At 52.5% G+C, this 21,428-nt stretch overlaps 1 protein-coding gene across 1 annotated transcript; it reads left to right on the forward strand.

The window, feature by feature from the left end:
• The first annotated feature begins 114 nt into the window (after window positions 1-114).
• LOC113962100 (translocating chain-associated membrane protein 2-like) lies at window positions 115-20,375 on the forward strand. The gene is made up of 11 exons (XM_027672910.1): window positions 115-311; window positions 9,180-9,243; window positions 11,386-11,495; window positions 11,696-11,812; window positions 13,386-13,444; window positions 14,004-14,088; window positions 14,204-14,274; window positions 14,918-15,022; window positions 15,139-15,297; window positions 16,268-16,440; window positions 17,026-20,375. Exons 1-11 carry the CDS (start codon window positions 192-194, stop codon window positions 17,097-17,099), a joined length of 1,137 nt encoding a protein of 378 aa, XP_027528711.1. The 5' UTR covers window positions 115-191; the 3' UTR covers window positions 17,100-20,375.
• The last annotated feature ends 1,053 nt before the right edge of the window (window positions 20,376-21,428 follow it).

Here is a 21,428-nt window from a genome sequence, read left to right on the forward strand (position 1 = left end):
CGGGGTCGAGGCCGTGCCCGGTGCTGTGCCGGGTCCGTGCCGTGCCGGGGCGGGGTCGGGGCCGGGGCCGTGCGGGGCCGGGCGGGCGCGGGGAGGGCTCAGCGGCGGCGCCTGCGCGGGGCCGTCGCGGAGCTCCGCGAAGTTCCGCGGGGCCCGGGGAAGTTTGGGCTCGGCTCGGCTCGGCCCCGGCCATGGCCTTCCGCCGGCGGGCCAAGAGCCACCCGCTCTTCAGCCAGGAGTTCCTCATCCACAACCACGCCGACATCGGCTTCTGCCTGGTGCTCAGCGTCCTCATCGCCCTCATGTTCGAGGTGAGAGCCCCCCCTCCATCCGCATCCCCCTTCCCCGCCGGGGCCGGCTGTGTGTGTGTCCCCACCCCGGGGACCAGGTCACCCCCCTCGTTCTGCACGGGGTGTCCCCCCCCGGGGCTGTCTCGGCTCAGGGGGGTCCGCACTCCGACCAGGAGCCCCCATCCCGCTTGGGGAGGGGGCTCTGCGATGCGGGACCCCTCCGTCTGGGGGGGGCACAGCGCCTCCCCATTCATTCCCCGTCTCTCACCCACCGCCAGAGAGGTGTGTGTCCCACAAATTCCTTTGGGGACCCAGCCTGGTACTGACTTTTGGAGTGGCACATCCTTCTTCCCCTGCTCCAGCCCTGCCCGGGGTCCCTGGTTTGGGAAGGGGCAGCACAGGGGATGTCAAACCCCCTTCTCCAAACCCACCCCTGCTGCTGGGATGCCCCAAGCACTGAGGTGGGGTGCATCAGCCTCACACAGAGAGAAACCAAGCCCTGGCTGATATTCCCAGCTCTTGGAAGTGGGAAGAATTTTTTTTTTGCCTTTTTTTTCCCCCATTTTTTCTTCTTCTTTAACATTACCCCTTTTCCAGGTATTTTCTCCGCAGCCAGCGCCGTGGGACGAGCACCGGGGGCTCCTGGGCCTCGGGCAGGACACCAGCGGCTCCCTGGCCTTTCCCCATCCTGGCCATCCCACCTTGGGCCATGAGAAGGCATCCCCGCTCCTCCATGGGATACCTTCACCCGGAGCCCCCCCGTGAATGCCGCTGCCCCGCCAGCGCCATGCCCGGAATGCCGCTCTCCCCCTGCTCCGGCTCCTTCCCTCCCAGCTTGCTTTTTTCCCTTCCCTCTTCTCGGTGAGGAGACGGGAGCGCTGGAGGCCGTGTGGCTTCTCTTGGCTCCGGGCACCCACGGTCGAGGCTGCGAGCCCGTGGTCAGCGGCACAGCCGGGCCGGACCCCCCCTCTTCCCCCGCTGAACCCTCCCCTCCAGCGCAGTGCCACGTTTCAAAGCAAATCCGGATGGGAAAGGGGTGGCCGGGGGGCCTGGCGGAGGAGGAAAGGCTCCTTCTTGCAGCAAATCGCAGGAGGAGGAAATCCATTTCCTTAATTCCCTCCCGCTGGAGCCCCCCTTGCTTTTCTCTCCCCCCCCCCCTCCCCCCCCCCCCCTTTTTTTTTTTTTGCTGCGAATGCTTTGAATGAGCGAGTGGCTTCCAGCACTCAAACCCCCTTTCGATGTGGTTGTGCATATATATATATATATTTATTTAAGGGTTTCAAAACTAGCCCAAGAGGGCCAGCTGCATTCCACAGCCACATGCAAATGCTTACAAAGTTGGGCTGCAAGTTTCATTGTGGTACTTTAAAAAGAAAAAAGTCGGTGAGGTCTCATCTCTATCTCAGGGTTTCTCCCTGCAGGTGTTTTTTTTGGGATGCTGGTGCCTGTGGCTGCCTATCAGGAACCCCGTCCTGGAGAGTTGGTAGCTGGGCTTGGGAGTGATTTTGGTTGACGTGATGCTCTGAGGATGGTTTGAAATGTGATGAACCCCCCTGTGGAGATGCCAGCAGGGAGGAGTTTGTGGTGTTCCTGATTTTTTTAGTGTCTTTTAATTAAATCTCCCTGGGATGCTGAAGGCAGCAGTTTGCTGCTCTCCCCGCAGACCTCAGGGAGACGGTGCTTGCCGTGCTGGGGTGGGTTCCAGTGCTCCCTGTGCACTGCCTGGCTGCATCCCTGCCTGGCATCATCACAGAATCACAGAACCATGGAATATGCTGAGTTGGAAGGGACCCATCAGGATCATTGTGTCCAACTCCTGGCCCTGCACAGCACACCCCAAGAATCACACCATGGGCCTGAGCATGGGGTTTGAGACAGCTCTTGATCCTTGTGGGTATTTTATTTTATTTTATTTTTATGGTTATTTCTCCTGCTTTCTTTTCCTCTGGAGGAAAAATCAGGCTCTGCTCTTCCCCAGCCCTCTAAACCATCCATGCCCATTTGTGCCACCCCTCTGCAGTGACTTTTGGTGGCAGCTTGGGTATTTCTGCCTTTTGACACCTTTTCATCTCCTCCTTTGCCATGGTGAGGAGGACACGTCGCTCTCCCTTCTCCTCCTTTCATCCCTGCTTCCCACCCCACAGCCGGGCTTCCACCTTCCTGATGCTGGTGGCCACAGCCAGGCTCAGGCTCAGCGGAAGCGGCCGAATCCTGCTCACAATAGGCCGTTTCCTGCAGGGGAGGTTTCTTTGGGAAGACACAAATAAGATTTTTAACCTTTTCCCAGGCATCCCCCAGGAGCTGAGTGCTTCCTTGCTCCAGCACCCTGCTCAGGATGATGCTGGAGGGCTGATGGATGTCTCCCTTTCCCCAAGCAAGGTGCACCCTGAGTATCCTTTTGGGTGCCCAACCTTTCCCCTCCAAACAGATTCACCAACCTGGGAATTCCTCCACAGCAGGGAGCTGTGGGACATGATGGGATTTGGGGGCACAAAGTGTGGCATGAGGCTGCTCACCGATGTTACAGGTGTGTTGGATTTGATTATTCCAGTGTTTTACATGATCATAGCATTGCTCAGAGAGGGAAATCCCAGGCTTGGAGGGGGTTTCCCTAAAAAGAGCTGTCCAGAGCTTGGCACTATGCAGTGTTTTTCATTCCCAGCCTGCCTTAAGCCTTCAGGGTGTGAAACGCACCTGGTTTGTGTCTGTGTGGTGCCAGGGAGGGATTTTGCCACGTGTGTGTGTGGCTGCTGGAGCACGGAAAGAAAAGCCTCCTCTTTTTTTGTTTTTTTTGGTAAAAAACTATTTTAAGTGATAGAAACGCGAAACAGGTGCTTCCCATCCTCCTGCAGAAATTGCTTTGCATGTATTTTTCCACCCTGCTTTGCAGAAAAATGAAGCCAAGGCCAGGCTGGGTTTAACCTGCAGCTGGCTGGTGACCTGTGTCCTGTCTGGGGTGGGTCAATCAGTGGGTTGAGTTTGCGGAAGACCTCACTGATTTTGGGCAAGTTCCTGTGTTAGATGGGGGCTGCTGCCGCAATCTCTAAAATGGGGAAACTAAGGCTCAGTTTTATGCGTGGGGTGATGATAAGAAAGTGATAATAGAGTTAAAAACCATTGTTTTATAAGAGTTGCCGTGGCCTTGCTGGGCTTTCCCCTGTGAGCAGAGTGTGAGTCACGGGCTCCCAAACTCTGGGTTGTGACACTGTCAAGCGAAGGCGGCTGACGAATGAGCTGCTATTTCCAGGCTTCCTGCTAAATATACTTCCCCCTTCCCGGTCCCCTCCGTAGTACTCTAAAAAATTAAGGCCTTTCTCCTTGCTAATGCGGGAAAACAAAACGTGTTTCTGCCTCCCCTGGTCGTTTCCAGATGTGGGAGCTGAGGCCATGCGGGCGGCATTAAGGGCTGAATAGTTGGGGAAGAGGGGGAAAAAGGGGGGAAAAAAGGCAGAACTTAGGTTTAGTTTTAAAAAAGGAATAAACAGGAGGGAGTGTGAGGCAGTGAAAATCATGCTGTGCTGAGGGATGAGCGTGTCTGTGGGAGCAGAGGGGCTGCGCCGCCCTCGAAAAGGGTTTTTTGTCACAGCCAGATGTTTACTTTTAAAGGCTTTGGTCCAAAGTTTGGCCTTTAGTTTACATATAGGGCTTGTGTCAATCCATACCGTGGGTCAGCAAGTTTGTCTTTCAAACTCTGACTGGTTGGGGGAAAAATACCCCCACATTGCGAGAGAATCCTTCAGACAGCGTTTTATCTGTAATTAGTTTGAGCTGTTTTTCAAGCCCTGGAAATATTTTCCCAGCTCTGACTGCAGAAACTCCCCCAGCCTCCCCCACCAGAGGTTTGGAGCTGCTTCCTTCCTGCAAAGTGATTTTAATTCAAGGAGGACCGTGGGGCAGGCAGGGTGCCTGGGGGCTTCTGGCTGGGGTAGAGACAGCAACTGCAAATCCCGCTGGGATGAGGCTTTTGAGAAGGGAAACAGGTTTTATAGAATCCCAGAATGGTTTGGGTTGGAAGGGACCTTAAAGATCATCTCATCCCATCCCCTGCCATGGGCAGGAGCACCTTCCACTATCTCAGGTTGCTCCAAGCCCCATCCAACCTGGCCTTGAACACTTCCAGGGATGGAGTGTCCACGACCACTCTGGGCAAGCTGTTCCCCGAGTTCATAGAGTGCCTGGTACCCCTCTGTGAAGGATGCTCAAAAATTATCCCTCTTTCCTGAACATATTGGTGTTTAGTTGCAGCAGGTAGATTTTGGGAGAGGTGCTAAACTGCCTGGATGCACGTGGTTAGATCCCTTTATTAAAAGCCACGTGCTTATCTGCACAAGTGTAATTGGGATTTGGGTTTGGACCCTTGGAGCCTTTTGTGGCAGGGAAAAAACAGCATTTTTTAAATTGCTGGATGGGGCTTGGAACAACCTGGTCTAGTGGAAGGTGTCCCTGCCAATGGCAGGGGGTTGGAACAAGACGATCTTTAAGGTCCCTTCCAAACCAAGCTGTTCTGTGATTCTAAAAAAGAGTAGGAGGAGCTTTGCTGCTCTGTATTAAACAGCAATTGCCAGGATGGTGGGTGTTTGGATTTTTCCAGTCACCACATTATCAGGAGTAGATGCCTAGTGGTAGATAGTAGATGCATAGTAAATAAAGATGCATAGTGTAGTAGTGCTGGGATTGTTTGGCTTTATCCATTGCTCTGCCATCAAGGGCTGTGAGGTGGATGTGCTGGTTTGATTTTAGCCATGAGAAACAGCCTCATCCCTGTCCTGAGCATCGCGGGAAACTCTGGTCTTGATGGACACGTGGAGTTTTGCGTCTTCACCATCCATCTGCCCTTTGGTTCTCACATCAGTGGCTTTAACCACCAGAAACCCACTCACTGCTGAGGATACTGTTCCCTCTGCATGGCTGTAGAGAGCTCCCAGGATGACTGCTTCCCAAATTTACCTGATTCAGGCACATAGAATCATAGAACTATTAAGGTAGGAAAAGGCCTCTGAGTTCATCATGTCTAACCCAGCTCTGCTAAGCCCATCACTAACCCATATCCCCACTCACCACATCCCTCATGCAAGGCAGGATGAGGAGCATCTCCCTCTGCATAGAGATGCCCTTAATGCCGGGCAAGGAGTGGATGAGGAGTATATGAAGAAGGTACAGCTTTTCCTACGTGGTCCCTGTTCTGTGCGTCCCATGGAGACAAACCCCTCTCCCACCCTATAAAAAGTTGTGCAGGGGAAGGTTTAGGGATTTTAATAGCCAGTTGGATATTGGGAAAAATGTCTTCACTGAAAGGGTGCTCAGGCATTGGAACAGGCTGCCCGGGACAGTGGTGGAATCACCATCCCTGAAGTGTTCAGAAAACACGTAGATGTGACACTTGTGGACATGGGTTAGTGGTGGGCTTGGCAGTGCTGAGTTCATGGTTGGACTCAGTGATCTTAGAGGGCTTTTCCAACCTAAATTATTCTATGATTCTATGAATTCCCCTTCTGCCAGCAGCAGTTTAGTGGCAGCTCTGGCTCTTCTCCTGCCCTGCAGGGCAGGAGCGTGCCTGGCACTTCCTTTCCCATACCAGCATCTTGTTTCAGAACAAACAGGCAGCGAACGTCTTGTGCCTCTGAATAATCCTCATGTTGCTCTTCCCGTTCCAAACTTCTGCTTTCTCTGGCTGCCTGTGAAATGCTCAATGCAATCCCTAAAGCTTTGCCATCCCTGGTGCTCGTTGCTCCTTCCTAAGCCAAGGAAACCTGGTTTCCTCCCTTGCAGGGGAGCTGGAGGTGCCATTGCTGGAGGTCACGGTTCTGGTGTTCCCTGTTTTCCAGGAGGCTTAAGCTGCTCCGTGGTGTGCCTGGCACTATACACTACTCAGGGCTGTGTAGCAATGGGTGCAACAATGGGTGCTCCCAGTTGATATAGTGGATGGGATACTGAGGGGGTTATGTGGGAGTTTGGAGCTTGATGTTCACTTGCTGGAGCTCAGCCATGACCTTGGTCAAGTCCCCTGTCCCTCTGTGCCCACTGGCAAGGGGCATGTGGTGAGAAACATCAACAAGATGCAGGTCCCCCCATGGATGTGCAGCATGTCCCTCACCTTCCAGATGGAGGAATGTACCAGTGTCCTGCTCAGGGTGGTTCATCTCATGTGTTTCATGCTCCATCTGGTGCTAGAAGCAATGACTGTCTGAACCAAGATGTCCTTGCAGTGATGCCTGGAGGGGAAGGCTCCCTGTCCAGGTGTGTGTTTCATAGTCAGTGTGAACACTTCCCAACTGGTTGCAGGAGAAGGAAATGCCTTTGGTGCCTTAGAGGAGACCTTCCCTCCACGTAAACTCTGTAAGATGGGAAGGTTGGATGCCTGGAGTTCGTATTTGGCCGCTGTAGCACTTTAGTGAGTGGCTGCAGGTTTGCCTGGGCTCCCCCATCTGTCAAACGGAGCAGACAGGCAGTTTGTCCTTGGAAACTGGTCCATCAGGAGCCTGCCTGTGTCCAGGATGTTATATTTGTCTTTGGCAGTAAAATATTTTAATTAGACCTCAGAAAACAACCCACTACCCCTCTGTAATGAAAGGTGAGGGGGTGCAAAGGTGACCTCTGTAGCTGCTGGTGGTCTTCAGCCTATAGGAAGCAAAGGCAGGTGTGGAGATGGGACAAAGCATTGCTTGATGCTGGAGTGGATGGATGAAACCTTCCTACCAGGCCCTCTAGAAAAAAAGATTAGGAGAGTCCTTGCAAACTGTGTTGGGGCTGAGCACCATGCTGGCTTTTCTTCCCACTCCAGAGATACTCCAGGGTCATTTTCTTGGACTCACAAGTCTGGCCTATGGCCCCTCCAGCAGGTTAGGAGGCTTCATCTGTAGATGATGTCTTCTTCCCAGCTGTGTATAGCTCTGGATGTCAGCCAGGTCCTTGGGTAGCTGTAAATCCTTCAGTGCCTGCTGCCGTCAGCACTTCCATGACACGTCCACCCGTCCCCGCAGCATCGCGGCCACCGCTGGCTCTGTGTGTTTATATCATACCCTGTGCCAGCTTGTGACGGGGTTTGGATGTGAAGTCCAGGTCCTGGATGTGCTGTACCGCTCTGGGATGAAGCAACTTGGTTTTCCTGGCCAGCAAGGTCTGTAAGAGCCAGCAGTGTCTCCTTAAGCCAGCTGAAGGCCGGGCGATGCACTTTTTCCATCCCCACCCCAAACTCTGCCCGTGGTCTCCATATCCTGCAGCAGAGCTTTTCTTGCATCTACTCCTCCACAAACAGAGCGCAACATGTGGGATTTCCTTTTTTTTAAGTGGGAAAAAAAAATTAAATCCCCAAACATCCTGAAAAGACACTGTGGAGTTTTCTGTCCCTCGCCTGTGCCAGCGGAGCGGAGCCACTGGCCGGTTGCTCAATGCTCATGGAGGCAGAATGGGAACGGTTGGCAAAGGCCCTGTGTCCCCCCCCACAAGCTGTGGAGCAATTTCCAGCTGGGATTTTAATAGCCTGCAGCTCTGGAACGGTGGTAGCTACGTCTGTGTGAAATGCAGCTCATCTCCATCGGTGTTGGACTGGCATGGGATTTTTTGGGGCTGGTTGTGTATGAAGGTGGGTGCTTGCAAAGCGTTGGAGGGGTTGGCTGGGAGCCCTTGGAAAGGTAAAAATTTGGTGACCTGCTGGCACTGTGGGGTTGGATGGGACGAAGACACGTTTGCTGTCAGATGTTTGTGCACTGAGCTGTGGCCCCAGGCTCGAGGGTGTGTTGGTCTCAGAGGTGCAGCTTTGGGGCATCCTGTGGATGCACTGGGGTGGAATGCTGTGCCCCATTCCCACAAACCCTCCTGCTTCATTGCTGGGAAGGATCATTCCCTTGAATTAAAAGCAATTTAGACAGGACCAGAGAGAACAGCATGAAGCTGTTTCTGGAGAGGTTTAGGCTGGATATCAGGAGAAAGTTCTTCCCCTAGAGGGTGGTTGGGCACTGAACAGGCTCCCCAGGGAAGTGGTCATGGCCCCAAGGCTGCAGAGCTCAAGGAGCGTTTGGGCAACACTCTCAGGGACATGGTGGGATTCTGGGGGTGTCCTGTGCAAGGCCAGGAGTTAGACTTCAGTGATCCTTGTGGGTCCCTTCCAGCTCAAGTTATTCCATGATTCTATTCTATGATTCAATAAATGAAGAGTGAGCAGCACAGCCCTGGTTTGCAGGGTCCCTGATATGTCATCCCAGGCTTTTTTATTCCTGTTTTGTACATGCATCTGGAATCTTGTGGGTAACTAGTGTGAGATTCAGCTTGTCTGTCAAAGCTACTTTTCCCCTGCCCTGTTGGACCTTCATGGGTGCCTGCACAGACTCTAGAGGGGTCCAGCCTCACCAAGTGGAGGAGTCTCCACAAATACGTGGAGCTAAATCCATGTGTAGCCAGTTCAGAGTTTCTCATGTGCGGGTGCTGCCATCCCTACCCAGGCTGGATTCCCAGTGTGGCTGCCCAAGTGGATGGGAATGAGGGCTAGTTTTAATTAATGCAAATAGCCAGTTGGGTCAGTTCCCAGTGTCCCTTGAGCAGCAGGTCACATATGAGGATGGTCCACGCTCCTGGAGAGATGCTCATCCCTGAGGGGAACCAAGAGGCTTCCCCTGTCAGGTTGGCTCATGGCTTTTCCAGCTGTGTTGTTCTTCCGGGTTTCTCCCTCCTTTATACCTCTCTTTCTCCTTCCCAAATCCCAAGTCTCTGTTGGCAAACCACTTCTCTTGCAATCTCCTTGCTGAAAGATGTTTCTGCGAGTGAAGCAGGTGCCTGTACATCTCCCTGGACAATTTACCTTTCCCTTTGTGGTAGGAAAAGAGAGTAAATGGTGGCAGAAGAATGGAATCAACAACTGATTTGCTTTTTCCCCCCTCTGTGTGTCTTTTACAGGTCACAGCCAAGACTGCCTTCCTGTTCATCTTACCTCAGTACAACGTTAGTGTGCCTACAGCAGGTAAGAGATGCCTCTGCTCCAGACACCCCAAGGGGAAGATTGAGTTGTGGTCTGTCCCAAATCCTCTTTGCCAGCTGGCCCGGGCTCACCCTGTACTGATCACACTGCCCAGGCTCTTGTCTGGTGGTAAAGGAGATGTTAACAATAAGATATTTTGCGAAGAAGCAAAGTTTGAGCAGCTCAGAGCACTCTGATCATGTCTGCCAGCCCTCATGCTGCCAGGGTTGGGAAGAAATGCTTTCCAGGGGGTTTTGGGGCTTCCTCTGTGTTTCTGCCATGGCCAGGCTGCTCTATGCTCCCTGCAGGGTGAGGATCCTGCTCCAAGCCTGGTCAGGCAGGATCAAACTGCCTGATTGCATGCCTGGAGTACCTCCATGTCCTGCTGGGGAGCGGGAGGGGTTTACCTCTTTGCTAAGCAGCAGGGGCTACACAATTGTTCCTGCCTTGCTGATTTTTGGAGGGATGGAACAAGGTGAATGTGTGGAGGTGCACAGGACAAGGCAGGTTATGGGCCTGGTTCACGTTTGATTTGAGGAGGCTCTGAGGTGGTGCAGCTCTGAACCAAACAGACCAGAGGATGTGCCCCAGCTGCCAGCCAGGAGGCAGCTGGAGGCTCAGCCCCTGTTCATATTTTGGCTGCTGGTTGCTACCTTCCTGGCTCAGAGCCCCCCTGGATCTGGCAGTGATCTGGGCACTGGCGTGGAGACAGCAGGAGGTGGTTTGGGTAAAGCCCGAGCTCAGGATGAGCCAAACGCCTGGGGCACAGAGCCTGGCTTGGTGGCAGAAAACTGCAGTTAATTGGAAGTGTTTGAGTAATCATCCAAAGAAAGAGCAGGGTGTTGGGATTAGTGGGACTACAGTGAGGCAGACATGCGGAAGATAAAAGCTCTGCCCTTAAAATCTTTGAACGTTAGGGCTGAAGAAGTCATCCAGCTCCCAGATTAAATTGGTCTGTGCTCCCCTATGGCACAGTCCAGACAACTTCCTGCTGGTTTTTAAGGGATTTATTCTTTCCTGATGCCAGAAAACTCAGGGAGGGCACAGAAACACCTCACCAGAGCCAGGTAATGGGGCTTCAGTGTAGACTATGAGGTGGCTGAGGCCTTGGGGAGAGAGACCTTGCTGCAGCAGCTTGTTTGGAGGAAGGGTTATTGCTCATCTGAATTTTTCCAAGGCTGTTTCACATCCCTCACAGCTCCTGCTAGAGCAGCTTCTGAGAGAGGGGAGACGAGGCAGAGTGGTTGCACATGTGCATGATATTATTTTCTTGGGACCTGCAATTCAATCTTTTGCCTTGCTCTGGGATACAGGCACCATGTTTACCTCTGGGCTTGCACAGCACCCAGCCGGGCTTCTAAGGACAGGGTAATTTCATATCCTTTGCCAGATGTTTTCATAAATCCTGTTCAAATCTTAAAAATCTGAACTAAAGCTTTGCTCAAGGGTAAACAGGGCTGGTGACAAGATGCTTTCTGCAGCGCACCACAAGGACAGCAGCTTTCCTAAATCTGCTTCTTCTCCATAAGCTGCAGGGCTGCAAATAGTCACCTTAATGCAGCTGTCTGGGGTATTTTGGGTGCCGTTGGGTCTCCCATTGCTCCAGAAGAGCATGGCCTCCCGTGGGTCCTATTTCTCATCCTCCATCCCCTTGCTGCTATCTCAGATCTCTTAATAGCACAAGGCATCTGCATTTCGGCAGCTGAATCCTGCTCCAGCAGCTTTCAGGGATGAGTGGAAGAGACTGGGTGCTAGATTATAACTGAGGGGGTGGAAATGCCATCCTGAGCCCTGCTGTTCTCAGTGGGGCATCCCTGATCCCATCACCTGCTTCAGCCTTCCATGTCTTCATCCCGGCAGGCTGATAAATTCCTGCCTCCATACCCAAGGTGTCCCCAGCCCCTCATCTCTGGCAGGGGAAGCTTGAGGCCTCCTGAGTGTCTCCTCCCTTGAGGTGTGTAACTATTGGAGGAGAAACCACCCACCTCTGCCATGAACTAACCCTGGATGGAGCCCTGGCACAGTAATGACCTCTCTCTGGTGTCCCCATATTGGGAATAACCCCCCTGCCCCACTAACCCTTAAACCCTCACCTGGAAATCATTTGGGTCATGGGGATTTGCCCCACTGTTTGGTGTTTTGCAGATGGGGAGCTGGTCCAGTATCACTATGGGCTGAAGGATCTGGTCACCATCCTCTTCTACATCTTCATCGCCATCATCCTGCACGCGGTGGTGCAGGAATACGCCCTGGACGTGAGTGCCATTCCATGTCTTGAGCCACCAAAATACCTCAAATCCCATGGTGCTGCTGCAGTTAAATGCTGTTCTGGGGGTTAAGGATTATGAGTGAGCCTTCACTTCTGGAGGCTGCTTGGGATGAGGAGGAGAGAGGGTTGATGACCCGGCAGCTCATCTTTTCTTGGTTTTTTCTCTCTTCCTCTGCTCCTTCCCAGAAAATCAACAGGCGTCTGCATCTCTCCAAGGTCAAACACAGCAAGTTCAATGAGTCAGGGCAGCTGGTTGCCTTCCACCTCACCTCTGTGATCTGGTGCTTGTACGTCGTGGTGACGGTAAGGCACGGGAATGGCTGGGATTTTGGTTGCCAAGGGGGAATTCGGGGTTTCTGGAGCACAAAATCCCACTGGCAGCAGAGTCCCGAGCCAGCCTCTGGGCCAAAACGGGCACATTTCAGCAAGTTTAGTTTTCAAGTGTGGTGGATCTTTCCAGCCACTGAGTGAGGGCAGTTTTGGGAGATCCTTCTCCTGCACTGTGCAAGGCATAAGCTAATGGGATGTGAGATGTTTTTGGAGCTGGTCCTCAGAAATCCTACCTGGTCTCATCATCTCCATCTGCTGCTCCGGATCATCTTTCTCAGATTCTTATTTTCCTCTTTATTTACATTCAGTTCTTTGAGGTTTTTGGATGCCTTTTGCAGGGTTGTGGGGCTAATGGGCAGATTTTTGGGATCCCTCTTTGTGGTCCCTTTCCTGGCAAGCTGACAGTGAGGGGATCGCTGAGAACAGGAAAGCCACGCTGTTCCTTGGGTGCATTGGGAATGTGTCAACCCAAAACTGCTGGGAGAAGAAATCAGAGGGAAAATGTGTCTTTTTGGGGAGGAAGGGGGAGGGAAGAGCAGGTGTTGTGGGAGAGATCTGGCTATTTTGGCAGTGTGAAGTGATGGTGCTTTGCTGCCTGCAGCCATTGGGGTCCAGCTGGGGATGGATCCCCTTTCCACTGCTTGGAGGGTCCTACCAGCTCCCCTTAGAGTACCCCTTTCAAGGCCAGCATTTCAGAGGTCTGCTGGCACTGCCTCTGTCCTGTTGGGCTCTGAGGAGGGAAACACTGGTAACACAGTTGATGCTGCTGGTTTTGGGCTCCCCTTTCCCAGTGCCAGACCTGTCCCTCACCAGCTGCGGGGCCGGAGCCTCCTCCTTGCTGTTATGTGCTCCCCAAACACCCCGTGTGCTCAAAGCAGGTCGCCCTTCACAGCACTTGCACTTCCCCTGGCTTCCCCCAGCTGAAAAAAGGGCTTAGGGCAGACAGGGCGTGGATGATGGTGACATGTTGACAGGACATGTTTCCCATGCCAACACCTCCTTCCAAAGCCCAGTGCAGCATCCCCGTGGCAGGAGCAAGAGGGGAGCCACATCCTGTAACCTGCTCTGCAAGTGTAAGTTAAGAGGTGGAAAATTAAACTATCCAATGCATAGTAAATTGGTTCTGTAGGTGTTTTCTGTTCCTCTTTCTCATCAGTAGTACTTCTGGTTGCTTAAGTGATACTTGGTTGCACAGACCGGTGAGGGAGAAGCCCCACAGACCATGCACACAGTAACAGGCATCTCACCCCCACACCTCCAGAGCATCCCAAACCCCAGAACATCCTGTCCTGAACCTGGGAACATCTGTGCAACTAAGCAAGGAGCCTTCAGCCCCCAAACACAGGGCCTGGAGAGATTTTATAGGGTTGCTAGAGACCTGCAAACGTGTCTGAGCTTTGGCGAGCTCAGCCTTGGCTCTCGCAGGGGACACGTTTTTTTCTGCAGGCTGAGTGTCATCCCCAGTTCCTTGTTTCACTGTAACATCAGCCCACCCTGTCATAACCTGATTATTTTGCTGAAGCCTTGCATCTCTTCTCTTTCTCAGGAAGGATACGTATCAAACCCCCGGAGTCTGTGGGAAAACTACCCGCATGTTTATCTTCCGTAAGCACTTGCGAGGGTATTTTGTTCTGGGGCTGACCACTTCCTTCCTCTCCATGGTTTTCCCTGTGGCTGGGAGAGGGGTGCTGACAGCACAGCACCCTTTGCATGCACCCTGCTGCAAGGATGCTGCAGTGAGGTTATGAGGAATGGTGGATATCTCGTTTGTGAGCCTGGGGAGGCTGTTCCAGAGGGTTTCCCCCATGAGAAAGGTCCTGTGGGCCCCATTACTCATCCTGGCTGTTTCCTGCATCACCTCGGGCAAGTCTCTTTGCTGTTTATTTTTCACAGTAGGAATGAAGTGGGGGATAACCCTCCCCTTTTGGGAGGGTTTTACAAAAGTGAGATTTGCTGAGGGCATGGAAACCACAGCAGGAGCATCTGGATAAACTCCAGGTGTGGCTGTCTTGGCTCAACAAATAATTTCAGCCCAGAAATGATGCCTCCTGAATCCTGTGGCTTCAAAGCAGTGGAGGGATTGCCCAATGCTGCCCTGCCACCCAGGTCCTTGGGGTCCTGCCATGCCCTTGGTTGGCTCTCATGGATCATCCCTGCATTTCAGGTTCCAGGTGAAGTTTTTCTACCTGTGCCAGCTGGCGTACTGGCTGCACGCCCTGCCGGAGCTCTACTTCCAAAAAGTTCGCAAGGTGAGAGCCAGGTGGGCAAATAGGGGACCCCACACGCTGGGTTTTTGGAGAGGGAGATTTGGGAGAGGGCAGGTGAAGAGGGTTGAGAGGTTGACATGGCTCTCTGCCCTGCCAGGAGGAGATCCCCCGCCAGCTGCGCTGCATCGCGCTCTACCTGGTGCACATCGCCGGCGCCTACCTGCTCAAGTGAGTCACTTCCCTCAGCACCACATCCTGCTCCAGGGATGGGGCTGAGCAGCTCCTTTTGCAGTGGGAGTCACCTGGGAATCCTCAGTGGGGTGGGAGGCTTAAAGGGAATAAAGTGGAGTGTTTCAGTGGACAGTGACTTTTTGCACAGGCGGGTAGTGATAGGACAAGGGGAATGTTTTTAAACTAAAGGAAGAGAGATTTAGGTTAGATATTAGGAAGAAATTCTTCCCTGTGAGGGTGGTGAGGCTCTGGCACAGCTGTGGCTGCCCCATTCCTGGAATTGTTCAAGGCCAGGTTCGATGGGGCTCTCAGCAACCTGGGGTAGTGGAAGGTGTCGCTGCCTGTGGCAGGGGGTTGGGACTGGATGATCTTTAAGGTCCCTTCCAACCCAGATCATTCTATGATAAAAAGCAGAGCAGCCTTGCCAGCAGTTAGGGTTTTGTGTTGGATTCCTACTGGTTTGGGCTGTGCTGATGGTTTGGGGACAGGGATTTCCCCCACTGCAGTTTTACCCCACAGCTGCAGAAAGGCCTGGCTTTAGGCTGATGCTGCAGCTCAGGAATGGCAGGGGAGAGGCTGTAGCTGGATTTGAAGGATGAAGGTTGACCAGTGATGCTTTTTTCTTCCTCTTCCCTCCTAGTTTAACCCGCTTGGGGCTGATCCTCTTGCTGTTGCAGTACTTGGCTGAGTTCTTCTTCCACATGGCCAGGCTGGTTTACTTCACGGATGAGAACAATGAGAAGCTGTAAGCAGGGGAGCTGCCCAGGGCTTCCACCTCCTCCAAAGCCTGGGAGAGCCACATGGCTTGATCTCAGTGCTGGGAGCTGCTCCTGCCCACAGTTCTGCTTGTCCCTCCCACAGGTTTAATGTCTGGGCTGTCGTGTTCGTGGTCACCAGGCTCTTCACCCTCACCTTGTACATCCTGGTCATCGGCTTTGGGCTGCCACGGGTGGAGAGCCAGGCCCTGGACCCTGAGAGAGGGAACTTTTTCAGCTTCCTCTTCAACCATATCCTTTTCAGGTAGGAATGTCTGCTGTGTCTTCCTTGGCTGTGTTATCTCAAGGTGGGTTCTGCCGAGTTTGGAAGTCACAGAATCACAGAATGGTTTGGGTTGGAGAGGACCTCAAAGCTCATCTCGTTCCAACCCCCTGCTATAGGCAGGGACACCTTCCACTGGACCAAGCTGCTCAGAGCTCCATCCAAATGCCAGTGGGGATCTGATCTTGGTTCCATTTAGGGAAGGTCCTAGTGAGCTGAAGGGGTGTGAAGGAAGCAAGGAGGGGTTTAAAGGCTACGGAGGGGAAAAAAGCATCAAATAAAGTGTTCATTGAGTGAAGTTATAAAGCATGAGTCTATCCTAGAGAAGGGCTTACAGACTTTCCCTACTGCAACTTTAAGTGCAATAACACAGATGTGGTCAAGGAAAATGCATTTTCCCTTCTGCTTGGACATGTTGACGTGGGAAGCAGAATATAGGATGGGCTCCTCATGCCTTGCAGTCTGTCTGTCAAGACTGGGAGCCTTTCTCAGCCATACAGCAGCTTTGGGTTCAGTTCAGAATTTGCTAGGCCTGGTCATTCCCAAGCTTTTTGAAGCCATGGACTGCTGGCACACATTAAGATTTGGGGGACTTTCTTAGTTCCCTTCCAACCACATCCATCTTTTAGATGTACGGAGAAGTTGGAAATGTCATACCTTGACTGTGCAGAGTGTGGTTTGGGCAGTGCTGGTCGAGATGATCCTGTTGATCCATTCTTGCCCTGAAGTTGTAACAATCAGCAATGCCATGAGCACCTGAGAGCTTTATGGTGTGGAGGGAAAGGGAGGTGGCTGCTCTTTGCTCGGGGGATGGCAGGAAGGAGAGGTGGTGGCAGCTCTAAGGATGGCACCTACCACCTGGGGGGCCATTGGCCCCGGTGTGGGTGGAAGGCTGGGTCGGGGGTGGCCTCGCTGCTCTGTTCTCAGCCTGCCTCTTCTCCGCCCCTGCCAGAATGAGTGTGCTGCTGTTGGTGTGCCTCTTCCAGGCCTCGGTGATGTGGCGCTTCATCCACTTCCAGCTGCGGCGCTGGAGGGAGTACTGGAACGAGCAGAGCAGTCGGAAGCGAGTTGCCACCACCACCACCGGCACCAAGCAGCAAACCAAGCTGCTCAAGAGGGACTCGGGTGAGTGCTGGGACGGGTGGCACCGTGGGAGGTATCAGTCCTGTGGTTCAGCACCCCCTCAGAGGGTCCCCAGCAGCGTCCTGGCACAGTGGGGGCTTTCCCCATGTCTGTGGGCCAGGCCTGAGAGGGTTAATGGTTTGGCTTGTGCAAGGGACAATTAGGTTGGAAAAGACCTCTGAGGTCATCGAGTCCAACCTATGGATGAACACCACCACGTCAATTAGACCATGGCACTAAGTGCCACGTCCAGGTGTTTCTTGAACACCTCCAGGGATGGGGACTCTGCCACCTCCCTGGGAAGCCCATTCCAATGCTTAATCACCCTTTCTGTGAAGAAATGTCCAACCTGAACCTCCCTTGGCACAGCTTGAGGCTACGTCCTCTTGTCCTGTCACTTGTTCCCTGGGAGTAAGCCCGACCCCCACCTGGCTCCACCATCCTGTCAGGGAGTTGTAGAGGGGGAAAAGGTCACCCCTGAGTCTCCTTTTCTCCAGGTTGAACAACCCCAACTCCCTGAGTCGCTCCTCATAGGACTTAACCTCTGGACCCTTCACCAGCTTCATTGCCTTTCATTGCTGTCCCCAGGTTACCATGAAAACGGGGTGGTGAAAGCAGAGAACGGCACCTCACCTCGAACCAAGAAGCTGAAGTCGCCGTAGAAGCCAAGGGTTGTCTCCTGGGGAGGAGGGCGAGATACCAAGACTAAGCAGCCCCTCCTCCTGGTCCTCACGGGCGGCGTCTTGAGTGGCTTGGAAACCAGTCATCTTCCCAAGGTGTCTCTCGCTCTCCTCCCTTCCTCTCTTGCTCTCTTGAACCATTTGCAATAAAACCAAAAAGGTCCCTTTCCCCCGCTCCCTTCCCCTCGTAGGAACCTTTTCCAGCCCTCCTGGTTTTGCCTTCCTCTGTTTGATGGTAAATCAGTGTGCAATTTTGGTTTTTTTCTTTTCTATTTTAGTGTTTGGTTATTTTGGTTAATGGTTACAAATGTGTCGTAGACGGTTCCAAACGATCCTTTTTTCTCCCACAGCATGTTCCTCCCCTCTCTCTTCATGGTGCTTCCCTGAGTCCCTGGGACAGGGCCACGACAGCTTGAAGGCACCAAATGTGTGTTATGGGAACAGGTTCCTGGGGGAGTGTGCTGGGGCTGTGAGATCCTGAGGCCCTGGGGCACTCTCAGGTGAGATGGGGCCAGCGCTTGGCAGGGTGGTGATGCTGCAAAGAGAGACCAGGGTCTGAGGGAGGAACCTCAGCCCTGTCTTGTCTCATGGCGGACCCCTGGTTACGTGGGGCTTTTCTGACCCCTGGTTTTGAGCTAATTTTGGAGAGTTGGGCAGCAGAGAGAGGAGAGAATTTCCTTCTTCATATGGAAGGCCCACCTCCCAGCCTCTGCTTGCCCCAGCTCTTCTGGTACAGCTTGGTCTCTCTTGGCTGCCCTGTGGTTGTTCTGGACCTCCCAGCCCCAAGAGCTGAGCAGCTCTGCAGCTCACAGTGCCTTGTCGTGGGGCAGCACCATCCTCAGGTCCAGGTGAAACCTTGAGTCCTGCCCCGCTCTGAGCGCTGGCCTGGCCCTTTGCCAGCTTGTCTGTGCCTCGTGGACCTGGTGTTCTTGTGGCTCCTGACCGTGTCCAGATGACAAACTGGCTGCTGCAAAGGGTTTTTGCATCAATGGGACTGTGCCCCTCGTGCTGTCACCTCAGCCTTCCTCATCCCTACCGTACCAGTCCAGCCGTGCCATCGGTAGCCACCAGCTTCACTCTTTGTTTCCAAAGGATACAGTGCTTGTATCCACCCAAGGTGCTATCAAATCCAGGGTTTCTTCCAAAAAACCTATCCCCTTCATCCCTTTCCGAGCTGTGAACGAGATGACAGGGAGGGAAGGGGAAGGAAGCCAGGGCTGCAAGGAGCAGCTTGCGTTTTAGGAAAAGCCTGACTTGTGACGTGTAGCTGTTGGCAGATGGAGTTGTCTCAAATCTACCTCAGAGGCCATCTGTTGCTGCAGACCACTTTCCCCTCTTGCTCCTGCCCGCTCCCACCTCCTTGTGCTGGCAGGAGCTTTTGTGGAAAGCCAGATCCCACCGGCTTGATCCCTTGCTGCTGAGGAGCAGCATCTGCTTGGGGTTTCGTGGGTCAGTGCCATCTCACTGAACTTCTTTGGGGTGCCACACACCAGGTTGGGTTTGGCAGGTGAGCAGCAGTGGCACCTCTCACCCCACACTCTCCTCCAGGGCAGTCCCTAAGCTGGGCTTTGCTGTTGGTGCCTCTTGTGCAGCGAAGTCGGGCGTAGCTTTAGTTCTGCTTTGCCGCCGCAGGAACAGGCGACTCGTGTGTTCCCTTGGCTGGGCGAGGAGAGAGGGCACAGAGCTGGGGGGAGCTGGGGTGCTCTTCCATAGGCAGTCCAGGATTGATCCTTGGCGTGCCCCTTGCTCAGCCCTTCGGGCAGCTGAGCTCTGGCTCTCTCCCAGTGCAATTCCAGCTTGAGGCTGGCACAGGTGTTCTTCTCATCAGTTGTGTTTTGAGGAATGGGTGAGAGTTGATTTTCTGCCCCTCTTTGAGCTGAGTTGGGGATTTCCCTGTTTCTGTGGGTGCCTTTTGTCCCTTCCTTCTCCTCTCCTTGTTGGGGATGCACTGGAGGGAGAAAATGTTCAGGGATACGAGGACAATTGGTCAAATTCCTGTTGGTCCTCCATCCTCACGACCTATGAGTGTCAAGCGAGAGATATTGGCAGGAGAGGGTTTCCCCCTTTCTCGGGGGAGCTGAGGAAGGAGGTTGGAGCAGAGCCCTTGGAGGTATCTTGCAGTTGCTCCTCATTTTGGCTCAGAGACAATGGCAGTACCCGCAGGGCAGCGAGACCAGAGGGGGAAAACAGCTTTATGTTTAGGGAGGACATGGAAAAGGTCTAGTGTGAGAGGTTTTTCCTTTCTCTTCCTCTTCCCCTCCCCAGCCATCCACTGCCACGTGCCCTCCAAGAGCGACTGCTGGCCGGGATCTCTCCGGAGCCTCGGCCGGTCCTTTCCGCAGAGCCGGTGCCTCACAGCAGCTGAGCTCTTGGCTCTGTTAACAGGCGACACATAACAGCCCCCCAAAAAGCTGGCTGCTGAGTGATTCCTCCTGCCTGCCTGCTTTGCTTCAGGCAGCTTTTCCACTTGCACAATGCTGTCTCTTCGTACAGTAGCTGATGATGCTTTGTATCCCAAGTGCCTTATGTTGTAGCCTCTCTGTACTTTAGCAGTAGCTGAACACCCTCCCTCTTTAGTATGTATGTACAACATATGCTACATTTATGTGGTTTTTTGTTTTCCTTTTGATAGAGCTACCAGGAAAAGGGATAGTTTGTTATGGAAGCATTTCCATGTGTTCTTTCTATCATTTGTTTTTTTTAAACCTATAGGCGATGGGGCTTTTTTTTGCCCTCCCCTATATTTAGTACTCAGAAATCTCAATCCTTCTGTTAGACCCAAACCTGGCAGGTTGGTTTTTTTTTTAGGCTGAGCCTTTGTTGTGAGGCAATATCCACTTTCATCCTGGAGGTTTGCAATCCCCTCTCCATCAGAGGGGCTGCTCCTGTCTCTGTGTTCTAGTCCAAGCACAATCCCTCAGCTGCAAGCCCACAGTAACTGCTTCTGTGTCCGTGTCATTTCTCAGCAGATCGAGCCTTCTTTTCAACCCAAAGAGCTTTTTTCTTTCCCAAATGGAGTGTTTTCCTTACAAGCCCTTATTGGTCAGTCTGTCCTTGACAGCTCTGTGTATAAAATGCCACGAGCTCACTTCCCTTGAGTGGATGCTCTTCTTGTGCCCCATCTTGTCAAGCCCTCTGTCATCTGCAGAAAACACCATAGAATCATTGGGTGAGGTTGGAAAACACCTCCAAGGTCATAAAAATCCAGCCTTTAATCCAACACCAAGATCCAAGATCCAACTCCACACAGGAGCGCTTGTCCACCACAGTGCAGGAGGTGATGGAGACTATCCAAAACTGCAGGTCTTTACTTCCAGTGTGACACTATTGCTTGGACCCTTCCCATGGGCTTGAGACTGCTTTTGTAGTCCGTGTCCATTATCCAACCTAAGGAGATCAGGAATTGAGTAGCCTGTGGGTTTTAGTGTGAAGCATAGTGTTCTCCTGTCCTAGCCTAGAAGAGCTGTATAATACCAGCAGTAGTTCTCTCTTTCTGTCTTCAGATAGTTAGAGAATGGGCTTGGGAAGAGGAAGGGGTGGAGGAAGAACAGATGTAGCATTTCATGTACAATTTTTCAGTGACACTTACCTTATGGGGCATTACAGTTGCGTTTTGTCTTGTTGTTGTTGTTCAGGATTCTTTCTTCTTACTCATCCTGTTTGGGCTAGTAGTAGACAAGTTCCAGTTCCCCTGTAGGTCCCCTTACCTTCAACTCACTGTTTTAAAATATATGGTAGGCTTCCTTGTTGGAGGGAAGAGTGGCTACTCTAAGATGTCTCTTCCTTGCCTGCAAGTGACTCTGGAAGCTTGGAGCTACCCTGCCTTTGCTGCAGTGTCTGCGGGTTCACAGCAGCCTCAGGCTCTTGCCTTTGGTAGATGGACCCCAAATTGTGTAAACAGTGGATAGAAATGATGGGGTTTAATTTACAGCCTTCCAGGAATAAAAGGTTGGCTTGGTAGGTTTTATACCCAAGTGAAATATGTTCCTTTGGCTCGGGGCTGTGTATGGAGTTTTGCTGGGAAGAATGGCTGTTGGAAAAGCCAGGCAGAGGCATGTAGTTTCTCCTCAAAAATGTTGAACTCAATGGATCAAACTTCAGCAAAGGAACTCGAGAAAGATTTCTCTACTTCCGTATTTCCTGATTTTGGAGTGGGTGGGGGGAATTAACAGTCTCTGGTATTTTATCTTGTTTGTTTCATTCTTTCTGTCACTTCAGTTTTTGTACGGATTTTGTTTGTTGTTGTTTGTTGTTAAATGACTCTTGTGATAAACTCAGCAAAAATATTTTTCTGAAATAAATGAATAAAAG

This window comes from Neopelma chrysocephalum, unplaced genomic scaffold (genome assembly GCF_003984885.1).
Source record: "Neopelma chrysocephalum unplaced genomic scaffold, ASM398488v2 Primary Assembly neopelma1_104969, whole genome shotgun sequence".
In the NCBI taxonomy this organism is placed as follows: Eukaryota; Metazoa; Chordata; class Aves; order Passeriformes; family Pipridae; genus Neopelma; species Neopelma chrysocephalum.